General features: G+C 52.8%; 3 protein-coding genes across 4 annotated transcripts; 2 read left to right on the forward strand and 1 right to left on the reverse strand.

The window, feature by feature from the left end:
* The first annotated feature begins 2,861 nt into the window (after positions 1-2,861).
* LOC114809154 (cytochrome c oxidase subunit 6A1, mitochondrial) lies at positions 2,862-5,831 on the forward strand. The gene is made up of 3 exons (XM_029058292.2): positions 2,862-2,995; positions 4,598-4,743; positions 5,570-5,831. Exons 1-3 carry the CDS (start codon positions 2,893-2,895, stop codon positions 5,651-5,653), a joined length of 333 nt encoding a protein of 110 aa, XP_028914125.1. The 5' UTR covers positions 2,862-2,892; the 3' UTR covers positions 5,654-5,831.
* A 6,529-nt stretch (positions 5,832-12,360) lies between these two features.
* TRIAP1 (TP53 regulated inhibitor of apoptosis 1) lies at positions 12,361-16,059 on the reverse strand. The gene is made up of 2 exons (XM_029058293.2): positions 15,820-16,059; positions 12,361-13,334 (listed from the first exon to the last, which is right to left on the reverse strand). The coding sequence occupies exons 1-2, from the start codon at positions 15,964-15,966 to the stop codon at positions 13,245-13,247; spliced, it is 237 nt and encodes a 78-aa protein (XP_028914126.1). The 5' UTR covers positions 15,967-16,059; the 3' UTR covers positions 12,361-13,244.
* A 3,720-nt stretch (positions 16,060-19,779) lies between these two features.
* Positions 19,780-26,343, forward strand: LOC100076743 (glutamyl-tRNA(Gln) amidotransferase subunit C, mitochondrial). Of its 2 annotated transcripts, XM_007672185.3 has the most exons (4): positions 19,780-20,191; positions 22,784-22,855; positions 24,763-24,866; positions 26,201-26,343. In XM_007672185.3, exons 1-4 carry the CDS (start codon positions 19,809-19,811, stop codon positions 26,224-26,226), a joined length of 585 nt encoding a protein of 194 aa, XP_007670375.3. In that variant the 5' UTR covers positions 19,780-19,808; the 3' UTR covers positions 26,227-26,343. The 2 variants fall into 2 exon arrangements, with proteins under 2 accessions (XP_007670375.3, XP_039766098.1); XM_039910164.1 differs by lacking the exon at positions 22,784-22,855 and having other exon boundaries at positions 19,801-20,191.

Here is a 26,343-nt window from a genome sequence, read left to right on the forward strand (position 1 = left end):
GACGCAGAAGGGAGTGGGGGAAGAAGAGAGGAGAGTTTAGTCAGGGAAGGCCTCTTGGAGGAGACGGGCCTTCAGTTAGGCTTTGAAGAGGGGGAGAGTCATTGTCTTCTGTGTGACCTTGGGCAAGTCACTTCAATCATCCAATCGTATTTATTAGGCACTTGTTGTGTGCAGAGCACTGTACTAAGCATTTGGGAAAGTACACTACAGGAATAGAGTGACAGTCTCTGCCCACGACGAGCTCACAGTCCACAGGAGGGAGGGGGAAGCGAGAGAGACAGACATCAATACAAATAATAGAAATAAATAAAATGACAGATATGTACGTAAGTGCTGTGGGGCGGGGAGAGGGGGGAAGAGCAAAGGGAGCGAGTCAGGGCGACGCAGAAGGGAGGGGGAGATGAGGAAAAGCGGGGCTTAGTCTGGGAAGGCCTCTTGGAGGAGATGGGCCTTAACTTCTCTGTGCTTCAATGACCTCAGAGTTAAGACCGTACTATGCACCAGGCACAACGTGTGGGAGTAGATACAGAGAAGCAGCGTGGCTCAGTGGAAAGAGCACGGGCTTTGGAGTCAGGGCTCATGAGTTCGAATCCCAGCTCTGCCACTTGTCAGCTGTGTGACTTTGGGCGAGTCACTTAACTTCTCGGTGCCTCAGTTACCTCATCTGTAAAATGGGGATTAAGACTGTGAGCCCCACGTGGGACAACCTGATTCCCCTGTGTCTACCCCAGCGCTTAGAACAGTGCTCCGCACATAGTAAACGCTTAACAAATACCAACATTATTATTATTATACAAAGTCATCAGGTTGGCCACACTCCATGTGCCACATGGGGCTCCCAGGCTTCATCCCCATTTTACAGATGAGGTCACCGAAGCACAGAGGAGTTGACTTGCCCAAGGTCACCCAGCAGACAAGTGTCGGAGCGTGGCCTAGCCGATAGAGCCTGGGCTTGGGAGTCAGAAGGTCATGGGTTCTAATTCCGGATCCACCTCTTGTCTGCTGGGTGACCTCGGGCAAGTCACTTGGCTTCTCCGGGCCTCAGATCCCTCCTCTGCAAAATGGGGATTAAGACTGGGAGCCCCGTGTGGGACAGGGAAAGGGTCCCACCCGATTTGCTTGTATCCACCCCAGCGTTTAGAACAGTCCCTGGCACATTCATTCATTCAATTGTAGGTACTGAGCACTTACTGTGTGCCGAGCACTGTACTAAGCGCTTGGAAAGTGCAATTGGGCAACAGATAGAGACTATCTCTACCCAACAACGGGCTCACAGTCTAGAAGGGGGAAACAGACAACAAAACAAAACAAGTACACAGGCATCAATAGTGTCAAAATAAATAGAACCATAGCTAAATGCACATTATTAATAAATAGAGCAATAAATATGTAAAAATATACACAAGGTGCTCTGGGGAGGGGAAAAGGGTAGAGCAGAGGGAGGGAATAGGGACAATGGAGGGGGAGGAGGAGCAGAGATGCATAACAAATACCTTTACTAGTTACTAATAGTTATTAACAACTGATTATTTTGTTATTAATAACAAATAGCACAAAAATAAAATCCTATTTATCTAATTTTGATGCTGTTGATACCTGCCTACTAGTTTTGTTGTTTGTCTCCCCCCCACTTCTAGACTGTGAGCCCATCGTTGGGTAGGGATTGTCTCTGTTGCCGAATTGGACTTTCCAAGCGTGCTTAGTCTAGTGCTCTGCACACTGTAGGAGCTCAGTAAATACGACTGAATGAAGGAATGAAAATATAAAAGTCGCTCCAGCAGGAAGCAGTCTGGGCTGGGCAGTCAGAGGTCATGCGTTCGAATCCCCGCTCTGCCGCTTGTCAGCTGGGTGACTTTGGACAAGTCACTTCTCTTCTCTGGGTCTCAGTGACCTCATCTGGAAAATGGGGATAAAGTCTGTGAGCCCCACGGGAGACAATTTGATGACCTTCTATCCCCCTTGGCGCTTAGAACAGTGCTTTGTACATAGTAAGTGCTTAATAAATACCATCGTTATTATAATTATTGAGAAGCAGCGTGGCTCAGTGGAAAAGTGCCTGGGCTTGGGAGTCAGAGGTCACGGTTTCTAATGCCAACTCCGTGTGCCTTTGGGCCAGTCGCTTCACTTCTCTGTGCCTCAGTTACCTCATCTGAAAAATGGGGATAAATAATGTTGGTATTTGTTAAACGCTTACTATGTGCAGAGGACTGTTCTAAGCGCTGGGGTAGACACAGGGTCATCAGGTGGTCCCACGTGGGGCTCCCAGTCTTCATCCCCATTTGACAGATGAGGTCACTGAGGCCCAGAGAAGTGAAGTGACTTGCCCAAGGTCACCCAGCTGACAAGTGGCAGTCAGGATTCGAACCCATGACCTCTGACTCCCCCAGCCCGGGCTCTGGCCACGGAGCCACGCTGCTTCTCTAAAGACTGTGAGCTCCACGTGGGACCACCTTGATGACCTTAGAACAGCGCTTAGTACATAGTGAGCGCTTAACAAATAGCATCATCACTATTACTATTAGAGGCCCAGAACCCGCCCCTTCACGTGAGCAGCAAGGGGAAAAGTCTGGCGCATGCGCCGTAACAGCAGAGTCGTCAGCGGCCCCCTCCCAGCCCCTGCGCATGCGCAAGTGCCCGCCGGACACCCACCCCCCCCCCCAGAGGAGGGAAGCCAGTGCGCATGTCCCAGGGGCAGGGAAGCCAATGCGCGTGTCCCAACTCGTCAGGGGCGGCCGCGCCCCGGGGGGGGGGGGGGGGGGAAGCCCGTGCGCATGTCCCGGGGGAGGGAAGTCAGTGCGCATGCCCGGGGAACGGCCCAATCGGAAGCCTCGGCCGGCGGGGCCCCGTCTCGTCACTTCCGCTTCCGGCCGCCCTCCTTAGCAGGAAGCCAAGATGGCGGCGGCGCTGTGCGGGCGGGGGTCGGTCCTGCTGGGCCGGGCCCGGGGCCCGCTGGGCCGCACCATGGCGAGCGGGGCCCACGGCGCCGACGGCTCAGGTACGGGGGCGGGGGGCGGGGCGGCCTCGCCTTCGCGGGACGCGGACAATCACCCCGTGACCTTGCCGGGGGGGAGGGAGGGGGGCCTTCGCTAGGCGTTTACTACGCGCCCGCTACTGCACTGAGCGCCGGGGCGCCAGCACCCAGGGCGGGCTGACCATGAGGGGGGAGGGGGGCGCGTAGTAAGCGCTTCCCGTGTGCCGTGCGTCTCCCCCAGCGCTTACAGCAGTGCTCGGCGCCTAGTAAGCGCTCAGCACAGTATCATCGTAATACCTAAGCACTGTCCTAAGCGCTGGGGGCGGTGCAAGGTCATCAGGTTGCCTCCCCTCCCCCCCCGTGGGGCGCACCGTCCTCACCCCCCCCATTTCCCAGAGAAGCGCAGTGACCCGCCCCAGGTCACGCGGCCGACGCGGTGGCGGGATTCGAACCCACCACCTCCCCCCTCCCCAGGTCTTGCCACCGAGCCCTCACGGCCTCCGCCGGGGCCGCATCGCATCTTCCAAGCGCTTCGTCCAGCGCTTTGCACGTAGTGAGCGCTCGATAAATACCGTCGAGCGAATCTTACGGGGGGGGAGACGAGACGGGGAGACTGAGGCCCAGAGGAGCGCGCCTTGCGGGCGGAGGATATCCCTGTTTGTGTGCTGTCCCGAGCGCTTAGTGCAGGGCTTTGCACGCAGAGCTTCACTAGGCGCGACCGGCCCAAGGTCATAGAGCGGACAAGCTCCCGAGCGCTTAGTCCGGGGCCCTGCCCGCCGGCACAGCGCCGTCAATACGATTGAGTGAACGAGGCGACTCAGCCAAGGTCACACAGACCAGTGGCGGCGACGGGATTAGAACCCACGACCCGCCGACGCCCAGGTTCGGGCTCCAGCCACAGCGCCCTGCTGCTGGGAAGGCTCCGGGTGGTCAGCCCTCCCTTTCCTCCAAGCCCTAATATATGTGTGTAGGTGCGTATATACACATATATAATGTGTGTGTCCTTTAATTTATTTATATTAATGCCTGTCGTTCCCCCACCCCGCCCCCCAGACTGAGCTCTTGGGCAGGGATTGTCTCTCTTTATTGCTGCATTACACTTTCCCAAACACTACAGTCCCTGCACACAGTAAGCGGCGCTCAGTAAATATGATTGAATTGGAGCCCTCACAGTGGGCTGGCATCCCTCCCTGCACTACATTGTATTTAGGGTAATACACTCAAGTGTATTACACTTTCCCCGACGCTTACTACAGTCCCTGCACACAGTAAGCGCTCCGTAAATATGATTGGATTGAATGGGAGCCCTCACAGTGGGCTGGTATCCCTCCCTGCACTACAGTGTATTTAGTGTGATACACTAAAGTGTATTACACGTTCCCCGACGCTAACTACAGTCCCTGCACACAGTAAGCGCTCCGCAAATATGACTGGATTGAATGGGAGCCCTCCGAGTGGGCTGCCATCCCTCCCTGCCCCGGGGAGGGGAGTCCAGGGCGTCGATCACCCGGCCCCGTGTAGTCTCGCGGTGCCTTTGACCTCCGGACAGCCCCCCCTTCTTTCTGCTGACCCCCAAAAGGCCCTTCCTCTCCCCACCCCGCCTCAGTCTCCGCCCCTTCTCTGCAGCTCGCATGTGGAAGCTGCTCACGTATTTCGTCGCTCTCCCCGGGGTGGGGATCAGTATGCTGAATGCCTACCTGAAGGAGCAGCAGCACAGCGGGCACGAGAGGCCAGAGTTTATCCCCTACACCCATCTCCGCATCCGATCCAAGGTAAGGACCCCTCCCTACCCCGACAGCTTTGAGGTGAGCGCGGCCAAGAGAGGAGGTGGGATTGGCCAAGGGGAAATTCAGAATCTGCCTAATGCCCATTAATAATTGTAGTATTTGCTAAGCGCTTACTACGTGCCCAGTGCTGAGGTAGATGCAAGGTAATGCAGCCCCTGTCCCAAATAGAGCTCACGGTCTTAATCTCCGTTTTACAGATGAGGGGACTGAGGCACAGAGAAGCGAAGCGACTTGCCCAAGGTCACACAGCAGAGCAGGGGCCGGGGTGGAGGGGATTAGAACCCAGGTCCTTCTGACTCGCAGGCCCGTGCTCTCTCCACTGAGCCACGCTGCTTGGGTCTGACCCTCTTGGGGACCGAGAAACACTCTCCTAACCCCAGGATACTTGAGCGTATCTAAAATGGTGAATAAAAGTGCCATTAATGGGGGCATTGGCTGCCTTCCTACTAAATTCTTGTGATAGAGCTCCCAACTTGTCTGCCTGGCAGTGGCAATAATTTACAGTAGCCGACTGTGGGTCAGCAGACGTCAGGGGTGTAAAGGAGACCCCGGGATTATTTAGTCCATCTACTTGAAAATGAAATCGATCGGTCTAAAGCGCAAAGACTTTTGTCGTTCACACCGGGGAGAAAAGCCAGTGCTTTTCTTGGCCGAGGAAGGTGCTCCTTTGTGTAGGTGACCCTGGGGCCAGTAGTCCAAACTGAAGGTTTCTCTCCACAATCAGAATCTAACAGGCCTGAGTGACTTTGTCCCCGCCCACCGCACCCGTCTTTTGGAAGTTGAGATTCCAGATTGTGTCTTCCCTCCACAGCCCTTCCCGTGGGGAGATGGTAACCATACCCTCTTCCACAACCCTCATGTTAATCCTCTCCCAACTGGCTACGAGGATGAATAAAAACTTGGACCATCACCACGACCCCACGGACCACAGTGGTGTCTCGGACCATCGCTCTCCACCTGGACCAGAAGACTGTACGGGACCTTTACTTGGACCTAAAATGCTGAAAAATGCTATTCTCTGTTCTCCTTTGTGTGTGTGGCCGAGGTGGCCTAAATAAATCACTCTTACCATGGTGTGTGGTACGGTGTGTTGCAATTTAGGAAGCTCTTTTGGTGCCCAGTATCTGTTAAGCGCTTGCTATGTGCCAGACACTGAAGTAGATATGAGCTCATCGGGTTGGACCCAGTCCGTGTCCCACACAGGGCTCACGGTCCTAGTGCCCATTTGACAGATGAGGTCACTGAGGCACAGAGAAGTTAAATGACTTGCCCCGGGGTCATTTATTCTGTCGTATTTCTCAAGCGCTTAGTGTGTGCAGAGCACTGTACTAAGCACTTGGGAAGATCGCCCAGCAGACGAATGGCAGAGCCGCGATCGGAACCCGGGTCCTTCGGTCTCCCTGTCCCTTGCTCTAGCCTGTCTTTAAGCAGGGAGAAACTTGGAGATATCCTCTGGTGCTTCCAAGTTCATCTTGGGCAGCACCGCGGGGATGCTCCCAACAGGAACAAGTTCCAAGAGAAGCCTTTTTCACTGACCCCGGGAAACTGCATTGCTGTTTGAGGCCATTAGCCCATCCACTATTTGGTCTCTGACCACGGTAACGGAATGCTTAACATCCTTTGTAATGGTTAATGGAAGCCCATCCGATGTCCCCAACCTTCCTCTAGTAATCCAATATAATCAGCGTGATTGCAGAATTCGGTGCTCGCTGTGTACCCTGGTCTCCGTCTCAGCAGAGACTTTCCTTTGATCAGTTGTCCTGTGAACCATCTCACCTTTTGTGTTTAATCATATTTATTGAGTGCTTACTGTGTGCAGAGCACTGTACTAAGTGCTTGGGGGAGTACAACACACACTTAGACACATTCCCTGCCCACAACGAGCTTCCAGTCCAGAGGGGAACAAAGACATTAATATAAATTCTTCCAAGTGGGAAGGAGAGGCTACTAAGATTAGAAGTCTCTCTTAAGTTTGTAAATCGCTTTTTCATCTGCAGAAGGTCTTTTAACTACTGAATTCTGTCCTCACCATCCACTTTACAGATGGGATAACTGAGGTTCAAGATGATTTAAATCTAAGGTCACCAAACTGATCGGTGGCAGAACGGGAACAAGTCGATCAATCGACTATATTTATTGAGTGCTTACTGTGGGCACTGCACTGTCCTAGGTGCTTGGGAAGGTACAGTCTAACAATATAAGAGATGTGTTCCTTGCCCACAGTGAGCTTCCAGTCTCCCAACCCTGCCTTCTCCGGAAGGCCTTGCAGCACAAAATACCCAATTAACATTATGAGTGAACTGACGGAAGCCAGTGAATTTCTGGTCACGAGTTCAAATGGGTCTAATACTCTTAAAATGAGATTTTCTTTGTCCAATACGATGAGGGGCTTTAACTGTTTACTGGGTACTAGGCCCTAGAGTAGCTTCAAGATAATCAGATTGGACATCGTCCAATCATGGGACCCATGGTCTAAGACAAAGGACAAGTATTTTATTCCCCATTTAGAGAAGAGGGAACTGAGGCCCAGAGAAGTTAAGTGACTTGCCCAAAATACAGCAGGCAAGTAAGTGGCAAAGCTGGGACTAGAACCCAGGTCTCCTGGCTCCCACATTCTTTCCTCTGGGACAGGCTGCCTCCATTTCCCGTCCAAGTTTTCGGATTTTAGGGGTCGAGAGGGTGAATGGAGAAGCAGCCACTCGATCGACGTGAAAATAATAATAATGTTGGTATTTGTTAAGCACTTACTATGTGCCGAGCACTGTTCTAAGCGCTGGGGTAGACATAGGGGAATCAGGTTGTCCCACGTGGGGCTCACAGTCTTAATCCCCATTTTACAGATGAGGGAACTGAGGCACAGAGAAGTTAAGTGACTCGCCCACAGTCACACAGCCGACAAGTGGCAGAGCTGGGATTCGAACTCATGAGCCCTGACTCCAAAGCCCATGCTCTTTCCACTGAGCCACGCTGCTTCTCCAGCAGACAAATAAGACATGTCTGCTCTCCCTGGAGCAACAAAGGCTGGTCAGGAAGAAACGGGGGACACTTTGGAAGGAAGAAGATAAATATGGCGAATACGGGGAGGTAAAGGAATATGATGCAACAAAGTGTAAATTGATGGTAAACCTCCCTCTAACAGTTGTTTAAGGTTAAACAGCTCGAGATCCCCAAAGATCCCACACAACTTTCCAGCACTCTCCGCTCTGGGCGATATTCTGGTGTGAATTCTCACTGAATCTCAACCTCGCCTTTAGGATGAGCTTGGTCACTTGGCTTCTGAGCTACGGTGAGTGTTTTACTTCTTACCTGGTCTTTACTGGGAATTAAAACAATGCTGGCTGTAAACTGCACCTTCCCAAGTCCTTAGTACAGTCCTCTTCACGCTGTAGGAGTTCAATAAATGCCATCGGTCGATTAAAAGAGAATCTGCAAGAAACAATAAGAATTTCTGATAGGATCTGCTTTGATCAGACCGAAGAGCGTTTTCCTGCTTACGACATATTTAACCAGGTAGGAAAGAGTCAAAGCGGTGACTTCAGAGGTCCAGAAGTGAAGCTGTCAATGAGGCCGAAACATCCCAGCCGAGGCCTAGTCCTTACCCACTGAAGTTTCCATAGCACCGCTACCAGCTCTGGGGGAGGAAATGTTATTTAAAAAGGATACCACTGGGACAGTTGGGTAGGAGCTTGTTTCTAGTGTGAGAAACACCATTACCAAATATTTGCATTTATCATATTGCAGCTTTACCCACCGCCACCTGTTTCTGTCCCGGGAGGCCTCATTTCAAACCCACACTTCAGGCCGGTCCCAGTTAAATCCCGTTTATTTTTCCGATCCCAGAGAAGGTTCCCTGCCTCCAAAGTTTTCATGGGGTGCGCTGAAAACGCCAGAGAGTGCATGTGTTTTCTGCATTGAGATTTCTTGAAAAGATCCATCAATTTTTCACCTTCTCATCCAACAACGCCATCTTACATCCTCCATTTCAGTCCTCCGCACCATCTAAGCACCACAGTATTCCTAACCCGCCCTCCTACAGCGCGTCCGTAACAGAGCTTTATACACTTACATCCTCTCTGTAATTTATTTCCGTCGGTCTTGCCTGCTACAGCATAAACTTCTTGAATGCAGGGATCGTTCTTCCTAAATCTACTGTCCTCTCCCAAAAGTACCGGGCTTGATCCGATCGCTTCTACCCCGGTGTTTAGCGTAGTGTTTGGCACATAGCCATCATAATGAAGTTCCAAGCACATAGGACAGGGCTCCACCCACAAGAGCTCACTGACTGATTGAATGCAACGCTCAGTTAACGCTCGGCTGTATTCGTTCAGTCATGCAAACGTATTTTTTGCGCGCTTACTGTGTGCAGAGCACTGGACTGCGTGCTTGGGAGAGGACAAGACAACAATAAATAGACACATTCTCTGCCCCCCAACAACCTTACAGTCTAGAGGGATTCTTCTAGATCCAGAAAGAGTCAACTATTTATTACATTCCTGAAGGGGCCTAACACACATTTGCTCAGCTTCTGGGGTGGGACAAAATAATTCAACATCATCATCATCATAATTACGGTATTTTTTTAAGCGCTGGGGTGGATACGAGCAAATCGGGTTGAACACGGTCCCTGACCCCCGAGGGGTTCACAGTCCTCACCCCTATTTTACAGATGAGGGAACTGAGGCAGAGAGAAGTGAAGTGGCTTGCCCAAGGCCTCGCAGCGGACATGGGGCAGAGCTGGAATTAGAACCCGTGACCTTCTGACTCCCGAACCCGGGCTCTTTCCACTCAGCCATGCTGCTCTTCCTGTTTGTGTCATTTCAGGGACCGTGATCAGCATGAATAGTAATCAAATACTTAATCCAATAGATGTCAGCAACATGCTGCAATTTATTAATAATAATAATCATGGTATTTGTTAAGCACATACTATGTGCCACACCGAACACAGCTATTAAACTAACCTCTTCTCTCCCATCCTGTTCCCTTGACTCCACCAATTCGATGATATCACTGATATATCATTTGCTACTTCTGGAGTTCATTCACTCAGTCGTATTACTTGAGCGCTTCCTGTGTGCACAGCGCTGTGCTAAGCGCTTGGGAGAGGACAATACACAGACACATTCCCTGCCCACAGTGAGCGTAGAGTCTAGTTGAAAAGCTGTTTGCTTTGATTACAAAGAGTTACTCGTTAAAGCTATACGCCTCATTTGAGAAGCAGCGTGGTTCAGTGGAAAGAGCCCGGGCTTGGGAGTCAGGTCGTGGGTTCTAATCCTGCCTCCGCCACTCATCAGCTGTGTGACTCTGGGCAAGTCACTTCACTTCTCTGGGCCTCAGTTCCCTCATCTGGAAAATGGGGATTAAGACTGAGCCCCACATGTGACAACCTGATCACCTTGAATTTACCCCAGTGCATAGAACAGTGCTTGGCACATAGCGCTTAACAAATACCATCATTATTAGTAACCCCTACTTAGTCATTCCTGAAATTTTGTCATTTCTGCTCCTGGTTTTTCCACAGTAGCCCCTATTCCAGTTAGAGGACTCGATACACTGACTTTGTCAGCTCTTTGCAAAAATCAAAGAATCAGAGCTCCATTCTCTAGATACGACCCGTTTGAAGCAGGCACACGCATACTACGTGCAGAGCACTGTACTAAGCGCTGAGTGGATTGCGAATCGGTAAGGAGCCGTGAATTTAAAGGATCTGAAAAGGAAGTGCCTGGGATTCCTCCTCCTCCTGTCCCGGGAGCAGCTGACGACAGAATATCCCAGTGCCTCGGGCCTGCTCTTCTCTGTCTCCCACCACCACGGGGGAGGCCGGGCCTCTCGTCCCCTGGGCAGATGGCGGCTGAGAAAATACTGGCAGGAGACGCCGTCTCTGTAGTAATTCTGGAATATATGTGTGTGGGGAGGAAGTAGTGGTATTTAAGTACTTACTATGTACCAAACACTATACTACGAGCTTGGGTGGATCCAAGCAAATCGGGTCGGATACAATCCCTGTCCTAGGTGGGGCTCAGAGCCTCAATCCCCATTTTCCAGATAAGGGAACCGAGGCCCAGAGAAGTGAAGCGACTTGCCACCCAGCGGACGTGGCGGAGCCGCGATTAGAACCCATGACCCTCTGACTCCCAGGCCCGGGTTCTAGCCGCTACACCACGTGTAATAATAATAATGTCGGTATTTGTTAAGCGCTTACTATGTGCCGAGCACTGTTCTAAGTGCTGGGGGAGATACAGGGTGATCAGATTGTCCCACGTGGGGCTCCCAGTTTTCATCCCCATTTTACAGATGAGGGAACTGAGGCTCAGAGAAGTGAAGTGACTTGCCCACAGCCACACAGCTAAGTGGCGGAGCCGGGATTTGAACCCCTGACCTCTGACGTCCAAGCCCGGGCTCTTTCCACTGAGCCACGCTGTGTACATTTGAGTCCTCGGACATTTCCCTTCGTAAGGGGTCTAAACCAGCCAGATTCCTGAGCAATTTAGACTGGTCAGACTCCCAAGGAATTAGGCATGGTGGGTTCTAGCCAGTGGTCAACTTGGCAACTTCCCGGCTCACCCTACGGCCCCCGACCCCACAGCACTTAAACACGGAACCTTGTACCCCGCTCCTTTCCCCATCTGTAATCTATTTTACTATCTGCCTCCTCCTCTACGGCTTAACCCCCTCCCCTCAGGGCAAGGATTACATCGATATCTCAACCGCACTGTACTCTCCCAAGGGCTCAGTACAGTGCTCGTCTCCCCCCTAGACTGTAAGCCCATTACACGCAGAGAACGTGTCCGCTAATTCTGTTACACCGAACTCTCCCAAGCGCTTCCAACAGTGCTCTGCACATTGTGAGCGCTCAGTAAGTACCACCGATCGACTATCGCACACAGGGCGTGCTCGACAAATACCGCTGATTGGCCTCCAAGAACAGAGGCCCCGGGGGTTGTGGGGTATTTCCGTTCGGAGCCGCCACGGGCGTTTCTAGAGTCCAACACTGCTCCCTCTTCCCCTTCTTTCTTTCCCCCCAGCTCCTCTCATTTTTTAAGTGTTTCCCCTTTGCCGAGCAGTGATATACAAAGACATTCGGATCAGTCAGTCCCTGTTCCCCGCCCCGTCATGGGATGTGTGATCGAAAAGGGAGGGGTCGAGGGGAGGAAACTGAGGCACAGAGCAGTTAAGCGACCTGGCAGAGCTGGACCCGGAATCTCTGTCCCCGCTCTTTGCCGTAGGCCATCCTGTCTCCCGCTGTTGGCCCGATGTCACTTACCAAGAGGATTCAGCGACCCGCGCGGCAAAATAATCGCCGACCCCCTCGACTAAAAGCCGCCCTCGGTTGTTCTTAGACAAATTCACGAGGGGATATGCTACGGGAGAGAGTAGGGGGCGGGGGGGCCAGTCGGGAAACCCTGCCATGGAAATAAATACATCCACGTGCTAAACCCAGCTCTACTACTGCTCTCGGGCTAGTGGTTCTTTCATCTTTCTCTGCCTTACTTAGAAAAGGGGGCCGTAATACTCCCTCCTACGTTTCGCTCAAGGACACGGTAGGGACCGCCTCGTCCGCCGAGTGCTCTGAGATCCTCCGAAAAGTCACCGACGAGAAACCAACAGCATCACCATTTATTCCATCTCCACGATTATAGAAGCAATAGGTCGTGACGGCCTGACAGGCCAGGCCGAGCAACCATCCCACCTCTTCTCTCTAATGCAGCGATACGAGACTCGTCCCACGACGGGTAAGGAATTCAAATCTAAATCCTTCCTCCTCGACCGACTGTAGCCAAGTTTTGGGGAGGCGCACAAGGCATCTTAATTCCAGTCCTCGGAACGAGACGACGTCAACTTCGGGCGGCCAGTGATTGCTGAGATTTTCTTGCACGGCTTCCAATCCTTCCGGGTCCGCATTCGTGGACGGTTCCTGAAAAGACGGGCGGCTCTCTTCCTTGAAGGCTGGGCCCTTTTTGACCGAGGCGGATCTTCGGCAGCAATAAACGGTATTCGGATCGATCGCTACGTTAAAATAAAAGCTGCGGCGTCCGAGGGCTGACATCGGGCCGTTACCTAAGGTCTGCTACCAGCTGCGGCCCAGAAAAATGGCCCTAGTGAGCCTCCCGTGAAATCCAATACTTAGGGACTCAAAGTCAAGTATCATCATCATTTATAAGTAAACCGCTTTAGAAACCGATCGTAGACCAGATACCGTCATAATCTCCGGAGGTATTCTCCCCCGAGGTGCATAATCTAACACTCATTTGGTTCATAAGCTTTTTGATAAGATGCCTAACTACCCAAAGGTGTCGTACGAAAACAGATGCTAAAACGTCCCATGACCTTTTAGCCTGCAAGAAAGAAACGGCGCGGCGGTGGAACTAAAACCCTCATTTGGCAAAATAATGTCACATCAAATCACTCGCCACCTTCATCATTCCCATCAAGAGAAACCGGCCGCCTGATTTTGAAGTCCCAGAACGTTATCGTGCAGATTCTTGTCAAGGTAAAGAGGAGCTTTCCGATTTTTCTTTACTGTGGCCCATGAACTCCAGGCCTTCAATGGGAATCTCTTTCTCCTTTATTGCTTTCTGAGGGAGGAGGAAATACATTTTAACCAAGAGGCATGATGTTGAAACCCCGTCCTCAACGTGACGACGCAAAAGCATTGTCCAAACCACGTTTCCAAATAAGCCCCTGATCCCACAAGTTTGAAATTCACCCCCCTCCCGGCCCCACAGCACCCAAGTACATATCTGTAATTTAGATTAATGTCGGTCTCGCCCTCTAGACTGTGACCTCGTTGGGGGCAGGGAATGTGATTGTTAAATTGTTCTACTGTCCTCTCCCAAGGGCTCAGTACAGTGCTCCGCCGACAGCAGCGCTCAATAAATACAATCGACTGTTAGCATCTGTCTCCTCCTCTAAGCCCGTCATTGGGCAGGGATTGTCTCTATCTGTTGCCAAATTGTATATTCCAAGCGCTTAGTACAGTGCTCTGCGCATAGTAGGCGCTTGAATGAATTGATAAACTGTAAGCTCACTGTGGGCAGGGAACACGTCTACCAATTCGGTTGTGCTGTACTCTCCCGAGCGCTCAGTACAGTGTACTCCTTAGTAAGCACTCAATAAATACCCCTGACTGACGAATAACCAGGACACCAGAGAATGAAACGCAAGCACTTGGAAATGTCAGAAAGTAGGGGAGGCGAGGGGGAGACGGGCGGGAGTCCCAGAATGAAATACATCTTCTGCACCTTCTTAAGCTCCCTGAATTCAGAACTATCTGATAAGAATAGTTCCCAAAGGACAACACGGTCCTATACAAAAGGGAGTTAATCAATTAATCGTATTTATTGGGCCCTTACTGCGTGCAGAGCACAGTCCCATATGCCCCCGCCCCCCAGCACTTAGAACAGTGCTTGGCACATAGTCAGTGCTTAACAAATACCATTATTATTATTACTGAAAATGGTTTTGATGAAACCCTGAGCTTCAGCGGTACTGAGAGGGAAGGCTGCAGCGAGAGCTCTCCCCGTCCTCCCCTGGGGTCGGGAAGAGAGGAGGAGAAAGAGAGGAAGAGAAGGATGAAGAAGGAGCACGGCGTGATGGATAAAAACCCGGGCCTGGGAGTCAGAAGGTCACGGATTCTAATCCCGGCTCCGTCCCTCGTCGGCTGCGTGACCTTGGCCAAGTCTGAAGCTCAAACCAAAAAAAAATGTTATATGGGTGAAAGTCTGATTTGGGGAAATTTATGCAGTGGAGAAAGCCCGGGCTTGGGAGTCAGAGGTCATGGGTTCGAATCCCAGCTCTGCCACTTGTCAGCTGTGTGACTGTGGGCAAGTCACGTCACTTCTCTGGGCCTCAGTTCCCTCCTCTGGAAAATGGGGATGAAGACTGGGAGCCTCACAGGGGACAACCCGATGTCCCTGGATCTCCCCCAGTGCTGAGTACAGTGCTCTGCACATAGTAAGCGCTTAACAAATACCAACATTGTTATTTCACTTCTCCAGGCCTCAGTTGTATAATGGAGAGCTTAAGACTGTGAGCTCCCTGTGGGACGTCTCCACCCGGATGTCTGCCCGTCACCTAAAACTCAACATGAGCAAGACTGAGCTCCTCATCTTCCCTCCCGAGCCCGGTCCTCTCCCTGACTTCCCTATCACCGTGGACGGTACGACCGTCCTTCCCGTCTCTCGGGCCCGCGACCTCGGTGTCATCCTCGCCTCGGCTCTCTGGTTCGCCCCACACATCCGACCGCACCGTGCACCTTTGTCTCTATTATTTATTCCTCTATTTTATTAATGGGGTGTCTATATCTTCAAAGACACTTCTTGCTCTTGTTTTTTTTTTTTGGTCTTTAAAACATTTAAAGAGATTGTATTTTTACGTTCTGAAGCTCAAACCCCCCCAAAATGTTATATGGCTGAAGGTCCGATTTGGGGAAATTTATGCAGTGGCAAGAGGCCGGGCTGGGGCGTCAGAGGTCATGGGTTTGAATCCCGGCTCTGCCCCTTGGCAGCTGTGGGACCGTGGGCAAGTCACGTCACTTCTCGGGGCCTCAGTGACCTCGTCTGGAAAATGGGGATGAAGACTGGGAGCCTGTGGGACAACTTAATGACCCTGTATCTCCCCCAGCGCTTAAAACAGTGCTCTGCACGGGGTAAGCGCTTAACAAATACCAACATTATTATGATTAAAATGGGGATAAAGACTGTGAGGCTCACGTGATGACCCTGCGTCTCCCCCAGCGCTTAGAGCAGTGCTCCGCACCTAGTAAGCGCTTACCAAATACCAACCTTACTATTATTATTATTGAAATGGAGATGATGACCCTGGATCTCCCCCAGCGCTTAGAGCAGTGCTCTGCACAGAGTAAGCGCTTAACAAAGACCAACATGATTATTCTGTTTGTATTGATGTCGAGGGTATCGCTGGCCGTCTCCCCCCCTTGTCGACTGTGAGTTCTCTCTGCCGTCGACCGGTCCTGTCCCAAGCGTGGAGCGCAGTGCTGCGCGCAGGGTCAGGTGGGTCAGGTGGGGGTGGGGAGGGCGGGGAGGCTGCCCCCGGGCGCACCTGCACGCACTGCTGGTAGCGCTTGAAGAGGTCGAGGCAGGGCTCGGCCGAGCCTTGGCCCTTGAGGAACTTCTCGGCGAACCAGCGGTTGAAGCACTGGTCGTACTCGCGCTTCATGTCGGTGCAGGCCTCGCCCACGCTGTTCATGGCGGCGGACGCGGGCGGAGGCGCTCCGCCGCGAGGGGGCGCTGCGGGGACGGGGTGGCCGACGGACGGCTCGTCCCCGCCGCGGCGCGCGACGATGACGTCAGAGGAGGCGCTGGGCCGAGGGGGGGGGGACTGACGGCTCTCCCCGCCGCGGCGCGCGACGATGACGTCAGAGGAGGCGCTCCGCTGGCGTCGCGTAGGCAGGGAGGGTTCGTCCCCGCCGCGGCGCGCGCCGATGACGTATAAGAGGCGCTCCGCCGGCGTCGCGTTGGGAGGGATGGCTCGTCCCCGCCGCGGCGCGCGATGATGACGTCAGAGGAGGCGCTCGGCTGAGGGGGAGAGTGACGGGTCTCCCCGCGGCCGCGCGCCGATGACGTCAGAGGAGGCGCTCGGCCGAGGGGGGGACTGACGGCTCTCCCCGCCGCGGCGCGCGACGATGACGTCAGAGGAGGCGCTCGGCCGAGGGGGGGACTGACGGCTCTCCCCGCCGAGGCGCGCGACGATGACGTCAGAGGAGGCGCTCGGCCGAGGGGGGGACTGACGGCTCGTCCCCGCCGCGGCGCGCGCCGATGACGTCAGAGGAGCCGCTCGGCCGAGAGGGGGACTGACGGCTCGTCCCCGCCGCGGCGCGCGCCGATGACGTATAAGAGGCGCTCCGCCGGCGTCGCGTTGGGAGGGACGGCTCGTCCCCGCCGCGGCGCGCGATGATGACGTCAGAGGAGGCGCTCGGCGGAGGGGGAGAGTGACGGGTCTCCCCGCGGCCGCGCGCCGATGACGTCAGAGGAGGCGCTCGGCTGGGCTCAACGACTCTCCCAAGAGGCCGCTTATTACTAACTATGATGGTATTGGTGAAGCGCTTACTATATGTGCCGAGCACTGTTCTAAGCGCTGGGGAGGATGCAAGGTCATCCGGTGGCCCCGCGTGGGGCTTCCAGTCTTCATCCCCATTTGACAGATGAGGGAACTGAGGCCCAGAGAAGTGAAGGGACTGGACCAAAGAGGCCGGCAGAAGCAGCGAGGCTCCGTGGAAAGAGCCCGGGTTTAGGAGTCAGAGGTCGTGGGTTCGAATCCCGGCTCTGCCACTTGTCAGCTGTGGGACCGTGGGCAAGTCACTTCACCTCTCTGGGCCTCAGTTCCCTCATCTGTAAAATGGGGACTAACTTTGAGCCTCCCGTGGGACGACCTGATGACCCTTTATCTCCCCCAGCGCTTAGAACAGTGCTCTGCACATAGTAGGTGCTTAACAAATACCAACATTATTATTATTACTTCTTGGGCCTCAGTGAGCTCATCTGGAAAATGGGGATTAAGACTGTGAGCCCCACGTGGGACAATCTGATCACCTTGTATCCCCCCCAGCGTTTAGAACAGTGCTTGGCACATGGTAAGCGCTTCACAAATACCATTATCATCATCATCGCCTGTCAGCTGGGTGGCTTTGGGCAAGTCACTTGACTTCTGGGTGCCTCAGTGACCTCATTTGTAAAATGGGGGAGAAGACCGTGAGCCTCACGTGGGACAACCTGATGACCCTGTATCTCCCCCAGTGCTTAGAACAGTGCTTGGCACCAAGTAAGCGCTTCACACATACCGACATTATGATGATGATGATGATGTCAGAGGAGACGCACCGGTGTGGTCCACGGCTCCACGAGGGGAGCCCCGCTGCGGCACTTGTCGGTGTGGGATGTTGACTCCCTCTCGATTAAAATCAGAGACCGAATCAGGAGCAGAAAGAGTCTTTATGGTTTCTCCTGAAAAAGGGCACCACCTTCGTCGTTCAAGCAGCGTCAGCCAGGAGTGCGTCTGTTGCTGTGCGAAGCAGAGTTTTGTAGCCCTAAATATCTTCCTCCCACCCACTAACCCCTTTCTCCATTGGTTGGATACTTGGGGCCTACAATCTAATCGCGGCGGCTACCACACTTATATCCATATTTGCAGATTAGAGCTATACGGTATTAAGGAGACGGAAGTATCCGGGACCGCCTAGGCTGAGTGGATCTGGAGAGATGGGGACTTCATCTGAGGGAACTTCATTGTGTGCCATCCCTCACACGTCGATGACGTTAGGAGGAGCGCCCATTATTGGCTTTACCAGCTCTCCATCCCCTGGCCCACGTCCTGCCTCTGGCCTGGAATGCCCTCCCTCCTCACAGCCGCCAATCATTCTCCCCCCTTCCTAAATCCAAGACTCACCTCCTCCAGGAGGCCTTCCCAGACTGAGCCCCCCTTTTCCTCAGCTCCCCCTCCCTCCCTTCCGTGTCGCTTTGACTCGCTCCCTCTACTCTTCTCCCTCTACTCGCTCCCTCGAGAAGCAACGTGGCGCAGTGGAAAGAGCACGGGCTTTGGAGTCAGGGCTCATGAGTTCGAATCCCAGCTCTGCCACTTGTCAGCTGTGTGACTGTGGGCAAGTCACTTAACTTCTCTGTGCCTCAGTTCCCTCATCTGTAAAATGGGGATTAAGACTGTGAGCCCCACGTGGGACAACCTGATTCCCCTGTGTCTACCCCAGCGCTTAGAACAGTGCTCTGCACATAGTAAGCGCTTAACAAATACCAACATTATTATTATTACTCTTCTCCCCCCCTCCCTGCCCCACAGCCCCTCTATATCGATCCATATCTATATCGATAGATATAGAAGCAGCGTGGCTCAGTGGCAAGAGCCCGGGCTTGGGAGTCAAAGGTCGTGGGTTCTAATCCCGGCTCCTCCACTTACCACCTGTGTGACGTGGGGCAAGTCGATTAGACGGTGAGCCCGTCAATGGGCAGGGATGGTCTCTGTTGCCGATTTGTCCATTCCCAGCGCTTAGTACAGTGCTCTGCACATAGAAAGCGCTCAATAAATACTATTGAATGAATGAATTCCCTTCTCTGTGCCTCTATAAAGTAGGGATCGAGACTGTGAGCTCCAAGTGGGGCAACCTGATCACCTTGTACCTATCCCAGCGCTTAGAACAGTGCTTTGCACATAGTAAGCGCTTAACAAATCCCATTATTATTATATGTATGTGTATAACTATAAGTCTACTTTTTAATATTAACGCCTGTTTACTTGTTTTGATGTTTATCTCCCCCCCTCTAGACTGTAAGCCCGTTGTGGGCAGGGATGGTCCTTCTTGCTGAATAAATATCTTTATTATTATTATATTATAAATATTGAAATATCTTCAGTAAAGAAGCTTCTTTATTGTGTGCTTTCTAGGCGCTGAATCGAGGGTTCTACAGACAGTAGAACAGGTCAGGAATTGGTGAAGAGGACAGGGACCTGTCTGTAGACAGGTCATGGGTTCGAATCCCGGCTCTGCCACTTGTCAGCTGGGTGACTGTGGGCAAGTCACTTCACTTCTCTGGGCCTTAGTTCCCTCATCTGTAAAACGGGGTTGAAGCCTGTGAGCCTCAAGTGGGACAACTTGATGACTCTCTATCTCCCCCCGCGCTTAGTACAGTGCTTGGCACATAGTAAGCGCTTAACAAATACCAACATTATTATTACAGACGAGAAGCGCTCAGTAAATAGAACTGAATGTGGGAAGGGCGGGCGGCGGCGCGCGCCGAAGACGTAGAGGTGGCGTCCACTGGGTCGCGGGAGCTGGGGGCGGCGGCGCGCGCCGATGACGGAGGGGGGCTCGCGGAGGCGGCGGCGCGGGCCGATGACGTAGGGGTCGTGGCAGTCGGGAAGGAGGCGTCGGGCCGATGATTTAGCGGGCGTCGGGGAGGGGGCGCTGGGCTGCGGTGGCGCGGGACGATGACGTAGCTGGAGTCGGCGAGGGGAGCGGCGGCGCGGCGCGATGACGTCACGGGGGTGGAAGCCGGGGAGGAGGTGCTGGGCGGCGCCGGTCGATGACGTCGTGGGGGCGCGGTCCGATGGCGTGGCGGGTCGGGGCGATGCGGGCGGCGGCGGCGGCGGCGGCGGCGGCGTGGGGGGGGCTGCGGGGCGGCCTCCGTCCGGGGGTCTGTCCGGGGGTCTGTCCGGGGGTCTCCCCGTGGCCGTGCCCGTCCCGCGGCTTCGCGTGGGAGGCGTCCCGGGCGCGCGGGGGCGTTCCGGGGGAGGAGCGGGTCCCGCTGAGCTTGGAGGTGCGGCGGCGCGTGGAGCGCCTGGCGCTGCTGCCCCCCAGCGACGGGTTGGGGCTGCGGCGTCTGGAGGCCTCGGTCCGCGCCGCGCGCCGCCTCCGCCGCCTGCCCACCCACGGGGTGCCGCCCATGGACTCCCTGCTCGAGGACAGGTGCGCACCCGCACCCTCCGCGCCGCCTGCACCGGGACATCCCGGGCCCACAGCCTCGAGCAGCAGTTGTGCCGAGGGGGATGAGCGGGGTTGGTTAGGCGCTCACCCTCTGCAGGCACCGCTCTGAGCGCTGCGGGGAGGCAGCCCGGGGGCTCGGCTTGTGTCCTCACGGTCTTCGTCCCCATTTTGCAGATGAGGCCGCCGAGGCCCGGGGAATAATCGTAATGGTGACGGCATTAGTTAAGCGCTTACTCGGTGCGAAACACTGTTGTAAGCGCCGGGGGGGATACAAGGTCATCGGGTCGTCCCCGTTTGACAGATGAGGGAACTGAGGCCCAGAGAAGTGAAGGGACTTGCCCAAGGTCACCCAGCTGACAGGCGGCAGAGCCCGGGATTCGAACCCGTGCCCTCCGACCCCGAAGCCCAGGCTCTTTCCACTGAGCCACGCTGTTTGAACTGAGGTACAGGGAAGTGAAGTGACTTGCCCGAAGTCACCCAGCCGATGAGTGCTGGAGGCAGGATTAGAACCCACGATCTCTGACTCCCAGGCCCCGGGCTCTTTCCGCTAAGCTATGCTGCTTTTTATATTAATAATCGCCATACTTGTGGTGTTAATACTCGTGGTACTTGTTAAGCGCTTACTGTGTGCCAAGCACTGCTCCAAGCGCTGAGGTCGGGACAAGTTAGGTTGAACACAGTCCCCGTCCCACATGAGGCTCACGCTCTTATCCCCATCTTCTAGATGAGGAAACTAAGGCACAGAGAGGTGAAGTGACTTGCCCAAGGTCACGTGGTGGAGTGGGGATTAGAACCCCTGACCTTCTGACGCCCAGGCCCGCGCTCTAGCCACTAAACCACGCTGCTTTTCCTTAAGGGCTTATCGTGTGTCAGGCATTCATTCAATCGTATTATTGAACGCTTACTTTGTGCAGAGCACTGGACTAAGCGCTTGGGAGAGGACAATTCAGCAACAGAGAGACAATCCCTGCCCAACAATGGGCTCACAGTCTAAATGGGGTAGGCAACAAAAAGCGCTGGGGTGGATACAAGGTAGTAGGCAAACGACATAAAAGAAAAATAAATTGTGGTATTTGTTAAGCGCTTATTATGTGCAAAGCACTTTTCTAAGTGCTGGGGAATACAAGGTGATCAGGTTGTCCCACGTGGGGCTCACAGTTTTAATCCCCATTTGACAGATGGAGGTAACTGAGGCACAGAGAAGAAGAAGAAGAATAATAATGGTGGTATTTGTTAAGCACTTACTATGTGCACAGCACTGTTCTAAGCGCTGGGGTAGATACAGGGTAATCAGGTTGTCCCACTTGAGGCTCACAGTTAATCCCCATTTTAAAGTGAAGTGACTTGCCCAAGGTCACATAGCTGATTAGCGGCAGAGTTGGGATTAGAACCCGTGACCTCTGACTCCCAAGCCCACGCTCTTTCCACTGAGCCACGCTGCTTCTCTTAGTTGGAAGAGGAGAGGCGGGGGATGTGGGCTCTGAGCCCAGCTCTGCCACCTTCCTGCCGTGTGACCTTGGACGAGTCACTTACTGTGTGCACCAAGTGCTTGGGACAGTACAATGTAACAAACTGACACATTCTCCACCCACAACAAATTTACAGTCTAGAGGCAGGAGGAAATGGTGTTTTTTAATGTTGTATTAAGTGCTTACTGTGTACCGGGCACTGTTGTAAGCTTTGGGGTCGTTACAAGCCAGTTGGGTTGGACACAGGCGTTGTCTTAATCCCCATTTTACAGATGAGGGAAGTGAAGTGGCTTGACCTAGGTCACAAAGTCTTGGTATGGGGCCTGACACATAGTAAACGCTTAACAAATACCGAAAAAAAAAATTATACACCTCACAAGCCCCACCTACCAGCCCTTTCCCTCGCCCCCCAGCTAGCGGGAGACGTTCGGAGAAGAGGGTCGGTGATTTCTTTTTCTAAACGCGGGTCTCGAGCTGTAGAGAACCTTTCCTTCCACTCATTTTCCTAAATGGTGTTCGGTGTGCTGTCTCCGCGACTCCATTGGATGTCACCTAATGGTCCTAGTACTGTGGGGGGTTGTGTGTGGTGTTGATGATGATATTTGTTAAGCACTTACTATGTGCTAGGCACTGTATCAAGTGCTGGTTCTCGCCCAAATTCTTAGTACAGCGCTGTGCACACAGTAAGTGCTCAGTAAATACCACTGATTGATGGAATGATTGCCAAGAATTATAAGACGACTTGGGCCCAACTCGAGTTTATATGTACCTTTCGTGTACATGATGCCTATGTAAAATGGTATTCTCACATGAGGGCATCCACCCCCACCGTGGGGGCACACTAATTAAATTCAGTTCCATTTTGTTCCCCCTGAAATGCTTACGTGCTCGAAAATTCTGGGATGTTTCAAGGTACTGATGTCTCAGATCAGATGGTCGGCTACTTAGAAAAACAAGTTCATTCAGATTTTTTGCTGACTTCGGTTGTTATAAGTGAATTTAACACCAGGAGAAAGTTCAAATTCAGTGAATTGATTTTATATACCGTCTTTGCCTTTTGGGGGATGTAAAGTAAAATCGTGTTTGTTACTTTTCTCCCTTGGAGGGTTGATGGCATCATCACCATGAAGTATTTAAAAATCAACCATTGTAGAGGTGCCAGACAGCTCTGGACAAAGTAAGAGGCCCTGGATTAAGCCTAACGCTAAATTATGAAGGATTTTTCAACCACCAAGGTATGGGGAGGTCCACATGGAGTGAAGGGGTTACACGGCAGCCAACAAGTTAAATCAGTGTAGGCTTACTGGAAACCTAGCGAGCAGTGTAAGGGCATATTCCTACCCTCCAACTCTTGGAACGTATCTCCTCACCTCCACACCAGGCAATAACAGTGATGAGATAAACTGGTATATAGTCAAGTCCTCAATGACTTAAACGAAGGCCTACTGCATCAGCCTCCTCACAAATCTCCCTGCCTCCAGTCTCTACCCTCTCCAATCTATATTTCCACTCTTGCTGCCCACATCATTTCTCTAAGACATCATTTTGCACACCTCTCCCCACTGCTCCAAAACTACCAGTGGTTATCCATTTCCTCCATTTATTCAATGGTATTTATTGAGCGCTTACTGTGGGCAGAGCACTGTGCTAAGCGCTTGGAAAGTCCAGTTCGGCAGCAGATAGAGACGATCCCTACCCAACACTGGGCTCACAGTCTAGACAGATAACAAAACAAGTAGGCATCAATAGCATCAAAATAGATTAATAGAATTATAGATGTCTACACATATTCAATAGTATTTATTGAGCACTTACTATGTGCAGAGCACTGTACTAAGTGCTTGGAATATACTTGACTGTGGTACTTGTTGAGCATTTACAACATGCCAGGTGCTGTTCTAAGTATTGGGAAGTTAATCAGGTTGGACACGGTCCCTGTCCCATGTGGGCTCACAGTCTTTGTTTCCATTTGACAGATGAGGTAACTGAGGCCCAGAGAAGTGAAGGGACTTGCCCAAGGTCACCCAGCAGACAAGTGGCAGAGCTGGGAAGAGAAGCCAGATCCTTCTGACACCCGGGCCCTAGCCACTAGGCCAAGCTGCCTAGTGAAACTAGTGAAGTCAGAAACTCCTGACTGCCGGCTTTAAGGCAGTCAGTCAGTCAGCAATCAGCTCTCTTCCCCTCACTTTTTCTCACTCTCCCATTACCGCGCATCTCACGCGTTTTGCTCCTCTCAAGCCACCCTACTCTCTCCCTGCCGATGTCTTACTCATTCGTGCCTTCCCACCTCCCTGAAACTCCCTTCCCCATCCCATCTGGCAGACCACTCCTCTCCCCATCCATCAAAATCCTTCTGAAACCACATCTCCGGGAGGCCTTTCCCGCTGATCTCTCTCATCTCCCCACCTCAGTCTCTCCATATCCCCCACCCCACCCAGCCATTTCAGCACTTCTCGATCCTCCCCCCACTCGTCCCCGCCACGGTAGTGCTTATGTACACAGCTTTAAATGCTGTTGCTTTCCCCTGCTGGTACTTTTAGTGACAGTCAGTCACCCCCCACTAAATTATAAACTCCTCGAGGGCCAGGACTGTCTACCGACTCTTGTACTCTCCCAAGCACTTAGCAGCGTGCTCTGCCCAGAGTCATTGCTCAGCAAACTCTGTCGATGGATGTGTTGCTTAGGAAACTCCTCAGTCTCCCAGCCGGAAACCTAGACTCATCTGGGGCATCACAGAACTAGGGGCAAGGCCGGGTCTTTCGGCTCGAGAGCCTACGTCCAAACCCCGAGTAAGGCAGGAGGAAAGCAAAGAATGAAATAGCGAGGACATTTATTGAGAGGGTAAGTTTTCCTGAGTGTCCTGCCCTTCCCCTTACCTGGACCTGTCACCAGAGTCACTTGGCCCTCCCCCTAATGCGGCCTTTGGGGGTCTTTCAGCAACCATCCTCAACTAGGGGAGGCACCGATGTCTATTTCACTGGCTGCTGCCCTGGGAGAATCAGTCCTGCCTCCTTCGTGACCCTCTTCCCTCTGCCTTCTGTTTTCCTCTCTGACACCGGCAACTGAAGTTCCCGTACTCCGCAGGTGCCTGTACCTAAGAGCCGACGAAGTGGCAGAAGGCAACTGTGCTGAAGAGCTGCTGCAAAACGCCAGCCGGACCGTCGAAGAATATTTTGTAGCCCCACCAGGTACGTTCGTGCCACGTGGGAAAACCGGAGGCGGTCGTGTTCAGCTTTTATATCGTCCGATCTCTCCGGTGCACAGAGAAAAACGAGTTACCAAGTCTCACCCCCTTCTAGAGCTAATCTGTAAACCCCGGTTGACACGGAGGCAGGAACACAAACGAGCTGGCAGCACTGCCTCGGAGAAAGCGTACGAGTCTGAGGGTCAGGAGCCCTAGGGTTCTTGTTCCAGCTCTGCGACCTGGGGGCATGTCACCAAATTTCTCGCCCTCACTTTCCCTACCTGTAAAAGGAGGACAGTACTCGCTACTTCCTACATGCTAGGAGAAATCCAGTGAGATGGTTGATATATATAAAACTGCTGGACCAACGAGGGTTATGAAATTGAAGGAACTCTGAGAAACGGTAACTTCCTGTTCTGAAATGTCTCTCCTAATGCATTCAGCTACAGTGCCCAGAAAAGAGGGCGGCCCTTCGCACAGATAGCAATCAGTAGCCCTTACTGAGCGCTAACTGTGTGCAGGACACTGTACTGAGTGCCTGGGAGAGTACGCTACGACAGAGCTTTTTGACGTTGCCCACAAGGAGCTTACAGTCTAGAGGGGAAGACACACAACCCAAGAAATGACATATGGGGACCTAAGCGCAGCGGGGCTGAGGGTGGGGGGATAGAGGGAACAAATCTAAGTGCAAGGGTGACGCAGAAGGGAGAGAGCAGGTAGGGGAAATGAGGAGCGGTCTTGGAGGAGATGAGATTTTTGCAAGGGGGCTCCCGTCTTGCTAGTCGTTTAGTAATATTTCCCAATTGTGGTGGCTTAGCATCTTTTGGGATGTGTGTGTGCTCAGACACTACGTTCCTAAGTAACAAAAGACTGTGGTGCCGTCTAAAGACGGGCAGGAGGGTTTCCGTTTCAGACAATCTACTCGTTCATCAAGGTGGAAACTGCATTTTTTCCACATGAAGACCAGAAAGGTTTTGGCTTTGTTTTTGCATGACACGATTAGCTTCTGAAAACCAAAGTACACAAACAGATGAGTAGGCAAATGATACAGAGAAGCAGCGTGGCTCAGTGGAAAGAGCCCGGGCTTGGGAGTCAGAGGTCATGGGTTCAAATCGTGGCTCAGCCACTTGTCAGCCCTATGACTTTGGGCCAGTCACTTCACTTCTCTGGGCCTCAGTGACCCCATCTGTAAAATGGGGATGAAGACTCAGCCTCACGGGGGACAACCTGATGACCTTGTATCCTCCCCAGCACTTAGAACAGTGCTTTGCACATAGTAAATGCTTAACAAATGCCATCGTTAATTAATTAATTGCTCCTTCCCTCCCCCCACCACAGGTAACATATCTATGGAAGACGAATGAGCAAGAGCCTCTGGTACGGACGTAGCGCCGACACTTTGGAAAGGACCGTAATGGAAGCGTGAAGGCCCATGGATGATGCTCTGCCCTGTGACATTAAAGGGTATTTGTGCTATTGAA

Source organism: Ornithorhynchus anatinus, chromosome 2 (genome assembly GCF_004115215.2).
Source record: "Ornithorhynchus anatinus isolate Pmale09 chromosome 2, mOrnAna1.pri.v4, whole genome shotgun sequence".
Classification (NCBI taxonomy): domain Eukaryota; kingdom Metazoa; phylum Chordata; class Mammalia; order Monotremata; family Ornithorhynchidae; genus Ornithorhynchus; species Ornithorhynchus anatinus.